At 33.9% G+C, this 12507-nt stretch overlaps 2 protein-coding genes across 3 annotated transcripts; one reads left to right on the top strand and one right to left on the bottom strand.

Moving 5' to 3' along the window:
• Window positions 1-2558: 2558 nt before the first annotated feature.
• Window positions 2559-9221, bottom strand: LOC123311529 (85/88 kDa calcium-independent phospholipase A2). 2 transcript variants are annotated; one of them, XM_044895563.1, is made up of 7 exons: window positions 9179-9221; window positions 7748-7952; window positions 7425-7515; window positions 7067-7369; window positions 5498-6768; window positions 2973-3240; window positions 2559-2918 (listed from the first exon to the last, which is right to left on the bottom strand). In XM_044895563.1, exons 1-7 carry the CDS (start codon window positions 9204-9206, stop codon window positions 2700-2702), a joined length of 2385 nt encoding a protein of 794 aa, XP_044751498.1. In that variant the 5' UTR covers window positions 9207-9221; the 3' UTR covers window positions 2559-2699. The 2 variants fall into 2 exon arrangements, with proteins under 2 accessions (XP_044751498.1, XP_044751505.1); XM_044895570.1 differs by lacking the exon at window positions 9179-9221 and adding an exon at window positions 8200-8303.
• Window positions 9009-12163, top strand: LOC123311543 (eukaryotic translation initiation factor 3 subunit L). The gene is made up of 4 exons (XM_044895582.1): window positions 9009-9081; window positions 9283-9546; window positions 10642-11859; window positions 11955-12163. Exons 1-4 carry the CDS (start codon window positions 9064-9066, stop codon window positions 12087-12089), a joined length of 1635 nt encoding a protein of 544 aa, XP_044751517.1. The 5' UTR covers window positions 9009-9063; the 3' UTR covers window positions 12090-12163.
• The last annotated feature ends 344 nt before the right edge of the window (window positions 12164-12507 follow it).

Below are 12507 nucleotides of genomic sequence, written 5' to 3'. Positions count from 1 at the left end.
TGTTTTGATTTATTTTATGCCAAACAACATTCAGTCATTCAAATCTAAAGGTTTTTATTTTATTTGGGGAGCACTGAAGAGGTATCTAAATCATTGCAGCCAAATAAAGGTGCTGAAAATCACTGTTTGAGCTTCACTTAAGTTCTCAAGACGTAAAAAAGTTGGATAATTTGTTTCACCACCTAGTTGTCAAGCTCTCTGTAAGAAAAGTGGCCTATACAGGGTGTTTCATCATAAACTGGACAAACATATATGGTGGCTAAATGACACTGGGAGAATCACTTTTGCCTTATGACATATACCCCGTTTTCGATGCATAAGCGAGATATAGGGTGTTCAATGTCATATTTGAGCAAATTCTAATGAGTGTGGTCAGTTATGTATAAACCTAAAAGTAACAGTTTCTGGTCACATCGGAGTATTTTTGAGTGCTCAATTCAGAAAAGATGAAGAAGTCCGAGAATTTTTTTTCAAAATGGCGGAAAACCTTCCATGTTCGTGTTTTTTTTTCCGGTTGCCAAATTAAATTTCATTTTCTGAATGAACACAATTTTTTCATGAATCGAACACAACTTTTTTTTTACATGTCTACAGCGAAAAAGAAAATTTCACCCGAAATTGTTGAAATGTTTCCCGATTGTACTTCCTTTTATACCTAACACGAATATGGAAACAGAATCGAAAAATATCAAACCGTTTCTTTACTGTAGCCGTCCAAATATCTCGTAGGAACCTCTAACATAATCCAAAACAAAAAACTGGTTTGGTTGGAGCCCAAAACTTTAAAATTGAGCTGTCGAAACATTCCAGATGGTAATATGAATTTATCAAAAAAAAAAAAAATTTTCGATGAAACTTTGTTGGGAGTCGAACTCGCGACTTTGTGGTATTAGCCTCACCTGTGGAATGTAAATTTAAACTAATTGAAGGATATGAATTTTCGTCACCAAGCAACGGTAATTCGAATGCACTGTCAAATTCTGTGTATTGCTGTTGCTTGGTGACGAAAATTCATATCCTTCGATTAGTTTAAATTCACATTCCACAGGTGAGGGTAATACCACAAAGTCGCGAGTTCGAGTCCCAACAAAGTTTCATCGAAATTTTTTTTTTTTTTTTTGATAAATTTATATTACCATCTGGAATGTTTCGACAGCTCAATTTAAAAGTTTAGGGCTGCAAAGCCAAACCAGTTTTTTGTTTTTGATTATGTTAGAGGTTCCTACGAGATATTTGGACGGCTGCAGTAAAGAAACGGTTTAATATTTTTCGATTCTGTTTCCATATTCGTGTTAGGTATAAAAGGAAGTACAATCGGGAAACATTTCAACAATTTCGAGTGAATTTTTTTTTTCGCTGTAGACATGTAAAAAAAAAGTTGTGTTCGATTTATGAAAAAATTTCTTCACAGAAATTGTTCGAAAATTGTGTTCATTCAGAAAATGAAATTTACTTTGGCATCTTTTCTCAAAAATACTCCAATGTGACCAGAAACCGTTACTTTTAGGTTTATACATAACTGACCACACTCATTAGAATATTGCTCAAATACGACGTTGAACACCCTATATCTCGCTTATGCCTCGAAAACGGGGTATATGTCATAAGGCAAAAGTGATTCTCACGGTGTCATTTAGCCACCATATTTGTTTGTCCAGTTTATGATGAAACACCCTGTATATCTTGAAGAAAAATTATCACGTAATTTGTTTTGAAAGACGTAGATTCAGAAATTTGTTTCTGTTTGTGTGTATGTAATCTGTTGTGGACAGTTTTGAAGTTATCTGCTCAATTTCCACAATGTAAAGAAGCCTTTTGATTCTGGTGGAAGTCAGCAAAACGGTTTTCCAGTTATTAAAATTATTGTGGACTTACTTTTAATTTTGTTTCATGCAAGCACCTTGAATCAACGAATAGAATGACAAAAAGTAAGGGAATGTTTTTATTGCAAAAAAAATTGCATCCTGTGCAGAATCATAAGGGATATAAGCCATATCTCTTATGTGCAAACACATGATCGGTAATAAAAGCTGTGATATATTAGTTTGAAATAAAGCACTTAATTGTAGACATATATATTTCTGATAACAAACAGAGGCTTTCTGTTACTGATTTCCAATAACTGGAATGATTAAAGTATAGTAAACATTCGTGACTAGGAGATAAATATCAAACAGTAAGGATTAACATGAGTATAGTTTCAACCCATCAAGGTAGTTATAGACTAATTGTTCATCAATTTACTATAGTATTAGAACGTCAAGTACCACCTCATTCATATCAGGAAACTTGTCAATCATACCGTCACTATTTGTCTTTTCACAATTTCTGCGAAACTATTTTTTATGTAGTGATAATTACTTGGATATGTGAGGATTTTATTGAAGAGACGAATGCTGAAATGTTGAAAATTCATATTCAATTGATCACCCAAAAAAATAGGGGTTTTTCTGTAATAAACTAATAAATAAATAAAATTGGGCGGCTAGAAACGACTAGTTAAAAAATTCATTTGTAAAGAATATTATTCCTATAACAAATTGACTAATATAATTTCCGATAAAAAAAAATTGAAACCTGTGATGACATATTCTGGTCATGTATTGGATATTTAGAGAATATTCTTAGATTACAATTCAATTAAACATTTCATCTAGATAATTTCAGCTAAGAACATCAAGTCAACATATTAATGATCATTATTGGTTATTCAAGAGATCAGCTAATTTTTTCAACGTGTCGCTTTTCTTTCTCATGTATACTTTAGTTTCCCACAACATTTTGCATAGTTTTTCATCATCTTTTTCATTTAGTGGGAATTCTTCAGACATATGGGGACTGAATCTAAAATAGGGAACCCCAATTGAAGCACACCATGATCGTGCTCGATCAACCACTCTCCCATCACTGCTGGTAGCCTAAAATGAATTTCAACCAAAAGTAATCAAAATTAACCTGAATAACTGTCTTACCTGATCCACGAGAAGAGTTCCAAGCGCTGATATACCAAACACCAATCTGGCATTATCGACAAAACTATCAGGTCTGTACATATCCATGTTTCTTACTTCAATTACAGGAATGTGACCAGTACCGATGCTTACGACTAGTGATACAGGTGCTGCTTCGCTTTCCCTGTTCATTGCTTTCAAGGCAAGACAATGCTCTTCAATTTCTGTCAATGCATCAAGGGTTGGGTTGTTGGCTATCAAACCCCCATCGAGATATTTCCCAAAAGCCCTTGAATATATTTAATTCCTTGATATGCATTAAGATTTAAGATACTTGAAAACAAAACAGCTTTCAATGGCATTGAAGTACCTTTCTTTGGACTTGGAATGTATTACATTGGACAGCACTGTACAGGGTGGACAAAATTGGTGATACCTGAATTACAACTTTTTCAAGCCAACGAGATAGAGGAAAATGGCACATTACGGTCGTCTTTTTCCGAGAAACTAATAATGCCATCAAATGCATTACTCTATCTTCTTTTGTTTTGGAGTTATGGGTCAAAATTCAAATTTCAACTTTGGTCATTATCTCCGTTTCTGTTTAAGCTAGGATGTTGAAATGAAAACATTATACAGACACTTTTTTGATAGCAATCCAGTGGCGTTCTATGATTTTTTCCAACAGGTATATTTGCTGAGCTATAACATAAAGATGTATTTTTTCTTATGAAAACAGTTGTTAAAAATGACTTAGAAAGACTGAGGGTGATGTATATTACTGAAAGGGTAAAAAAATGGCGATTCTTTCTAAGTCATTTTAAACTACTGTTTTCATAAAAAAAAAAACACAACTTTATGTTATAGCTCAGCAATTAAACATGTAGAAACAATCATAGTACACCACTGAATAGCTATCAGAAAAGTGTCTGTATAATGTCTTCATTTCAACATCCTAGCCCAAACAGAAACGGAGATAATGACCAAATTTAAATTTTGGCCCATAACTCGAAAACAAAAGAAGATAGAGGAATGCAGTTGATGGCATTATTAGACGACATGAATGGTACATTCATTTTTCTCTATCTCGTTGGGTTAAAAAGTTGTAGTTCAGGTATCACCAATTTAGCCCACCCTGTACAGGGTTTTAACAAATCATATCCCTGTATCTTCTTTTGTTTTCAATTTAGTTTAAGTGAAAACTCATCTCGGCTCTTCAAGTTGGTTCCCCTATCTTGTGAAGTTTAAGTAATGTGGATAAACAAATATAACATTTCAGTGGCGTAGGAAAAGTTTTTTTTTTTTTTGATTTATCATTTCAGTGATATAATCGTACCTTTTTTTTTAATATAAAAAAGTATCTCTGGATTGTAACAATTGTTTTTCGATATTATTTAAACTTTATAAGAGGCACCAATTAAAAGAACTAAAAAATGAGTTTCCACTATTACTTGAAAACAGAAGAAAATATAGGGATACGGTTTTGGCCGTTATCTATACCTTTCCAACTTCGAATTGAGACTAATCACATTCGAATTGAGATTAAACAGATTCAAAATGAGAATAAGCAACTTCAAAATGGTAAACACATCCGAATTAGGAATAGACACATTCAAAATGGAACTAAACAATTTCATATTGCGAAAATTCATTTTCAGTTTTATTTCATATTTCAAGAAAATTTATTTTGCAACTCAGAATTGTATATAAACTTAATCTAACGCTATTTTATGAACAATTCAATTGAAAAATTTGAGAATCAATACAAAACACTCAAAATTATCTGATCAATACCTTTATTATTCATCATTTCCCAATATAAAATTGTTTAGTTCCATTTTGAATTCGTTTATTCCCAATTCGATTGTGTTTACCATTTTGAAACTGCTTATTCTCATTTTGAATTTGTTTGATTCCAATTTGAATGTGATTAGTCTCAATTTGAAGTTGAAAAGGTATAGATATCCTTTGAAAATCGACGTCGAAAATGTGCTATCCATTTTTTACCTAGCTCTTACAGTTACAGAGCTGCTATTCAATCCCATCGTATTTTGTCCAGCCTTTACTAGCTACCTCCATCTTTATATTTTCAAATATGTAATCTTTGAAAATTGCGTGTCAATCTGTTTGGAATAAAACTTGGTATTTTTTTCAATTAATAACATCAAAAACATTAACATTTCATGAATTACATATAACTAATTAAAAAAACGAATAAAGAATTGGTTTTTATGGACCTACAACTTGGCCTCCCGGCTCGCAAGATCTAGCACCACTGGACTAATATAAAAAAAATTGGTTTATCAGACACAATCTGTGGATTTAGGATTTAGGCAACCACGTTTTGCATTTTGCATGTATTCTACACGAAAGAAATTTGAAGACTTGCTACCAAAGGGCTGTCAAATGTAATTTACATATTTCAATGCCATTCAAAGCAGTTTTATTTTCTATATATTGTCAAACAAGCGAAATATTGTCTGTATTCGATAAATTGAGGCACTCTGTAGACGAGATGGTAGTGAATACTAAAATCAAACACTCACCTGTAATATGTCGGAGCTGCGCCTGTAGCCCTAGCTGCTTCCCAAATTAATTGCTCCCCGGGTTGAGCAGGTGGCTCATAAGATGAATCAGGCTCAATTTTCAAGATGGAACTTGGACTCTCGTAATTTCTAAACAAATGTAATTCGGCAGGTTTTCTGTCAGCGAGTGTCCCAGTTACAATGATTTTCGGATGATCTATGTTAGTCATAACAGTGTCACTACCGAACGTTTCCTTCAAAATATTTTCTAAAATATCACTTGGGTACGGTCTCATTCCCACAAACGTCTGTTCTTTGAGGCGAAAATACAGACAAAGACATTCTTTCATTGTTCTTCCACTAGCAATTGCTAAAGCTAGGATACCTCCTGTACTTGTACCGGCTATCCAATCGAACAAATGCACAATGGGTTTTTGAAGGACGTCCTCTAGTTCTAGTAGACATTGCACTAAAATTAAACCTCTTATACCTCCACCATCTAGACATAGTAACCTTCCTTTTTGTGGTAGTTTCGCATCCTCATATTTCTCACTCAATGTTTTCAATGTATGCTCCATCAGAATTTCATTCAAAGTGTCACGATTTGTTGGCATTGGTACTGGTGGTGGAGGAATACCTTCATAAGTACCATCGTACTTACAACCATCTTTGCAATTAGTCATGTCTTCAGAACACCGCTTTGCGCCAATTGCTGATAAATAATAGAGCAGTTTTGGACTTATCAAGTGTCTTGCTGATTCACCAGCGTTATTGAGAATATCTAAATCCGCACCGAATATTACTAGACACTGTATAATTGGAATGCATCCAACTTGTGCAGCAAAGTGAAGAGGTCTGTTGCCTTCGTTATCCCCTAAATTAGGATCGGCACCCCTACTAAGTAAAGCAACAGCACAATCTAATCTCCTTCTGAGGACCATTATGTGCAATGCAGTACGCTTTTGAAAGTTTCCCATATTGATGTAGCAATTCCTATCTATCAGTGTTTCAACCACAGTTTTGGAACATGCCCAGTGCAATGGTGTACCACCCGATTTCATATCCCCTCTATATAAATCGTTTGAAGCTGTTTCAACATAATCATGCACGTAACTGGGTTCCAAGTTTTCTTCTCCTTCATATAAAGCTGCCGTTCTATTAACATCTGCACCTGCTTTCAACAGTGCTAAAACGCAGTCGGTATTGTCGGCAGAGCATGCTTTGTGTAATGGTGTTAAACCCTCGTTGTTCCTTGAATTAAGGCATTTCAAAGGTGGGTCTTGGGCTAGAACCTAGAAGAAGTAAATATTAAATTTAACCTGAGTGCCACTTAATTTTTTTTAAATTTTTCAATAAATTTCCACAAATTGAGTTTAACATCTTCAGTCCAAATACATATGGAATGGGCATTCACAATTAATCCGCCATTTCGAATATTTTGTGTATCGATGCAATTTTTCCAAAAGACTGAAACATACTCAACTCATTTTGTTCAGAGAAAAATAACTAATTGAATATACTTACATATGTATATCAAATTTTTTTCTTACTTAAGTTGTATCAAATATTGAGTACATAATACAAACTTACAGCCACTATCTCCTTCGTACTGTTTGCTGCATAGTGATAAATAGAATTCTTCTTTCTGTCAAGATGTTCAAGAGAACAATTAGCACCAACTAACAATTGCACTGTTCTAAGATTTTTGCTAGCGATCGCTACCTGCAGAGGGGACACCCCACTAACTTCATCAGCACTGTTCAAAAAATTACTTATCTTTGGGTTATTCAGACAATCATATAGCGCAAAATGAGCCGCTAAATGTGCTAATGACCATTGAGGATGTTCATATAAGGTATCACAAATCTTTTGAAGTCCTGCAGTAGTGCACATCTGGAAATTATATGTTGCCATAATCATTAATTTCCTCTTAGTTCGCTGTACTCACTTCCACAGAAATATCGATAAATTCAGGTAATTTATCCTTCAAAATAAGGAATTTTAGTTCGGCATCATCTCTGGTTTTTGCTCGATACAAACTGAAATGTTAAATTATGACTTAACATCAGCTGTTTAATATGATACAGAATAATGCACAGAGTTACGATTATGACAACAAATTTGGAAAGCACTGATGTGAGTGAGCAGCTTTTGTAGACTTCCTCAAATTCATAACCAGAGCAGTCACCCATTCAGGTACAGAACTAGACTATTGCTCTTACTTGCTTCCACATGCAATAAGCAAACAAGTAAAACGAATATTTTTCATACCTAAAGGCTTGTCTAGGTAAGTGGCTATTAGCTGTTTTATGCAATACTATCTCAAAGATAGGTGTATCTCTTTTTGAAGAATTAGAATTTGGTAAATAAAGTATAAGTCCTTCGCCTCTATGTAAAACTCCTCTAGAGGTATATGCATCATATTTTGTCTCAACGACTTTATGGGGTGGATCTTCAGACCATAAGTTTTTGAGAACTGGAAAAATAAATAGTTATAAAAAAGAATTATTTGAACTTTTATGAAGGGAAAAAAATGAAGGTTGACCAAAATACAGCTTGAGGGTTTATTATTTAATTCAAAATCTTTAAAAAAACAGAAAACATTTGTATATTTTTCGAATAACCATGTTCAAAAATTTCGATGAGAATCCCTATAAATGAGGAGGAGAAAAGAATGATCAAGGACGGTCATGATCAAATTAGAAGATAGCCCAAATATTCACCTGGCCATATATTCATATTTAATATGGGATAATATTTACAAATAATAAATATATGAAAAAATTTATAAATACACGTTCAGGTTAATGAGAGCCATAGAAATAAGCACAGAACACTAATATAATAATAAAATAAGATTATAGGCCTGTTTTGGTTCGCTTTTAGGATGGTTCCAGAACGGTTCAAAACAGTCGCACATTTATTTATTCAGCGTAAGCTCGCGCGTAGCATCAAAGATATTACATATCTTTGCGTAGCATGCGGGTAGCTTCCCATAGCATTGCTGCGCCACTACTTTGAACCGATTCGGAACCGCCTCAAGTGCGAACCAAAACAAAGCATATTTTTTCGACTTGTTCCTTGTCTCTTTTGTCCTAAGCATAGAAAATACAAAAGAACGACCAGTTTCAATAGGCCTGTTTTGGTTCGCTTTTAGGATGGTTCCAGAACGGTTCAAAACAGTCGCACATTTATTTATTCTGCGTAAGCTCGCGCGTAGCATGCGTGTAGCTTCCCACACCATTGCTGCTCCACTACTTTGAACCGATTCGGAACCGCCTCAAGTGCGAACCAAAACAAAGAGAATAAAAAAAAATTTCTTGGATCCCCACAAGCTCATTAAGGATTAGCTTGGACCTATTGATATTTTCACTCTCACCTATTATCATTAAAATGATGAGAACATCAGCATCAAATGTTTCGTTTATTTGTGAACTGATGGGAGAAACGGAACCCAGACCACCATAGAACAACAATTTCGTTTCTGTGTTCAATGGAGGATTCGGTGTTCTGTAGGTCTGTGTTGGTCTGTGTCTGTGATGCAAACGTGAATTTTTTTTAACCTCTTCCAATTAATTGTTGTGACAATGGATAATAACGAGCAGGTATTATTAAATTTTTACATATGAGTATTGTTATACTCATATGAATCAAAAATATGATTTACGTTAAAATATTCAGAGTCTTGATAAAGTTACATACCTACGTATTTTGCTGCACCTAGTCCCATCAGGCACTATATATTAATATCTAATCATGACAATTTTTGGTTTGACATTGAATTAATCGATTCTGTATGTTTTAAGGGATACAATGATTATACTTATGATGACTACGGGGCCCACACTGGAGATCCTAATCTGGATAATGAATACAATAGGCAATATTACAAAATGCCAGATTACGTCAGTAACTTTTTAGGATACTTCAAGAATTGTGTGAAGGAAGGAATGGTTTTTGAATTACAAACACTATATGAGTCCACATGGCCAAAATTGACTGAAGATCACTTTGAGAAAAAACCTTGGCCGGAAGAGACCGAAGTAGCTGCCCTAGTTGGTACTGATCCAGTAAGTGTCAATACTCACCTCTTAGTCCCCTATCGGAAACATCATTTATCTTCGATTTAACATGGCTCTTTGCATTTTTGATATCCTCCCTGAGATGATGATTCAGTTCTTCGGTCTTATTCAAAATTTGCTTACAGTGCTCCATATTTGATGAACTTCAACTGAAACGTGTTTAACATTGACCCTTTTCTACTTCTGATGATCTCAAATGTTGAGAAATCAATAGAAAAGTAATCATCCCACTCTAATCTATTATTCAGTTGCTTTATATCCTTCATTGTTTATTAGGAGATATTTGGTCTGAATATTTTATATTTGAGTCATGAAGAGAATATGCTTCTTCTGACTATTAATTTGTTGATACAAATGAACAAAGAAATTTACTTGATTTGAATACTTGCCAGTTCTCATCATTGAAACTCTTTTTTTTTAAACTATGGAATATCTTATTGATTTCAATTTATCTGCCGCATGCTATCAATAATTCATATATTAAATGAGTGGAATGAAGACCTCAATGATGAAATTTTTCCATAATATTTTTTTTAGGGATTTATACTTTATGATGATATATATTATTAATTTCAGATTTCAAAATACATTGATTAACTTTAGAAAAATTTATTATTTTATAATTTATGTGATAGGTTTTCTAATGTACAATATTATCTTGATTCCTAAAGTATCTTTGTAATATACTCCAAGTTTTGCTTCATTCTCTGGTCATTTAACAGTAACGTAGTTTCAATATAATTTGTTTGTTCTTTAGCCACATATTTTATAGTTGAGGGTCTTGATTAGACAGGCAGTTATGAAGAATACAACTCCGCTTTTGGTCATGATTTTAAAGACAAAATTCATGTTTTTATTCAAAACAATATAAAATGTCTGTAATTTTGATCTTGTGATATCTAAATTGTGAAGTTATCTAAGTCCAATATTTTGTGTGTTTGGTTCATGTTTAAATAATGTTCTTTTGAAGTTAAATAATCTAAATTTCAAGTAATTCCTCAAGTTTTCACTGAAAAGATAAATAAAAAGGAAGTCTTGAATTTTGTATAAAAATTAAGTTAAAGGCATATTTTTTTTTTGTAGGTATTTATGATTCTTTATAAAGAATTGTACTTTCGTCACATTTATGCTAGAATTCAGGGAGGGCCAACACTCGAGCAGAGGTTCAATTCTTTTTACAATTACTGTGACCTTTTCAATTACATCTTGAGTGCTGAAGAGCCTGTACCTCTGGAACTACCCGATTTATGGTTATGGGAATTGATTGATGAGTTTGTTTACCAGTTTCAATCTTTTGCTCAATACAGAGCACGTTTGCAGAAGAAGACTCCTCAGGAGTTAGAAACCTTAAATTCAAACAATAAGGTGTGGAATGTACTTTGTGTTTTGAATGTATTGCATTCTCTTGTTGATAAAAGTAACATTAAGGAACAGCTGGAGGTATATGCTAGCGGTGGTGATCCAGATTCTGTTTCTGGTGAATTTGGAAGTCATTCATTGTACAAAATGCTGGGCTATTTCTCCTTAGTAGGATTATTGCGTCTACATTCCTTGTTAGGGGATTATTACCAGGCTATCAAAGTGTTGGAGAACATCGAGGTTCACAAGAAATCCCAATATGCACATATACCTGCTTGTCAAATCTCAACTTCCTACTATGTTGGATTTGCCTATATGATGATGAGAAGGTACTCCGATGCAATTAGGACTTTTTCATCAATCCTGCTGTACATTCAAAGAACGAAACAACTGTTTGCTTCAAAGAGTTACCAACATGAGCAGATCAATAAACAAACCGATCAAATGTACCATCTTTTGGCTATCTGCTTGGTGCTACATCCTCAATGCATTGATGAATCAATCCAACAAACTTTGCGGGAGAAGAGTTATCATGAAAAAATGTATAAGATGCAGTATGGGGATCTGCAAGAATTTGAAAATTGCTTCACACTTGCCTGTCCGAAATTCTTATCACCATGCCCACCTTCGGTAGATTTTCCACCAGATGATTATTCTAAGGAAGCTATAAGACATCAGACAGCAATGTTCATGGAAGAGGTACAACAGCAGAAGATGTTACCCACAATAAGAAGTTATTTGAAATTGTATACCACGTTGCCACTGAGTAAATTGGCCAGTTTCATGGCACAAAACAACAGGAATAACGATGGTAAATGGGATTTGAAGAAGGAAATGCAGTCCCTCATTATCCATCTGCTGTGTTTCAAGCATAAAATGAAGAATGTTGTTTGGTCTAAAGGTGCTTCTGGATTGGAAGGCAAATTTCAATCAGGATCTGAGGTAAATACATTTTTCAGATGATTGATTTTGATGAATCCTGAAATCAAATGAACGTACCCAAAAATTATGTACTATAAAATGTTTTTCTTTTCTAGTTGGACTTTTACATTGACAATGACATGATCCATATTGCTGATACGAAAGTAGCTCATAGATATGGTGATTTCTTTATAAGAAAAATTTTGAAATTCGAAGAACTCAACAGGAAGTTGCATCATATTAAAATTTAATATGTAATTTACAGCATAATATCATTTAACATTACTCAAATGATTTTTATGTTTAATAAATGATTGCCACTTCATTCCATGAACATTCTTTTATGTACCCTACCATGACAACATTCTCCCTCAGCATCATTGACCAAGGTAGCTGCTGTGAGTAGCTAAGATGAGGATTTATTTCTTGGGTCAGCTTTATGTATTTATGTAATTGTCAACATGTTGGATAAGGGAGAAGAGATTGTAGGTAACCTTATAGGGAGCAATGGTAGATAGGTGTTCCCTTAGTTCATCCTTACCGAGTTGGCTGTAAAACCAACGTTCAGATTAGGCATTGTCAAAAACTCAGTATACACCAAGAAGATATGACTATATCTTCTTGGTATACACGGCAAATTAAAAAAAATCTGGTAGCCAAGTAAAGTCT

Source organism: Coccinella septempunctata, chromosome 1, assembly GCF_907165205.1.
Source record: "Coccinella septempunctata chromosome 1, icCocSept1.1, whole genome shotgun sequence".
Lineage (NCBI taxonomy): Eukaryota > Metazoa > Arthropoda > Insecta > Coleoptera > Coccinellidae > Coccinella > Coccinella septempunctata.
The sequence above is the reverse complement of the archived record's forward strand: the minus strand, read 5'-3'. Positions and strand labels throughout refer to the sequence as shown.

Coding starts and splice junctions, on each gene's coding strand:
- LOC123311543 (XM_044895582.1), top strand. Junction 9,547..10,641: donor CCCTAGTTGGTACTGATCCA/GTAAGTGTCAAT, acceptor TTTTTTTTGTAG/GTATTTATGATTCTTTATAA. Junction 11,860..11,954: donor AATTTCAATCAGGATCTGAG/GTAAATACATTT, acceptor TTTCTTTTCTAG/TTGGACTTTTACATTGACAA.
- LOC123311529 (XM_044895563.1), bottom strand. CDS start 9,206: ATGGGACTAGGTGCAGCAAAATACGTAG. Junction 6,769..7,066: donor GTACGAAGGAGATAGTGGCT/GTAAGTTTGTAT, acceptor TACTTCTTCTAG/GTTCTAGCCCAAGACCCACC. Junction 2,919..2,972: donor GAACTCTTCTCGTGGATCAG/GTAAGACAGTTA, acceptor AATTCATTTTAG/GCTACCAGCAGTGATGGGAG.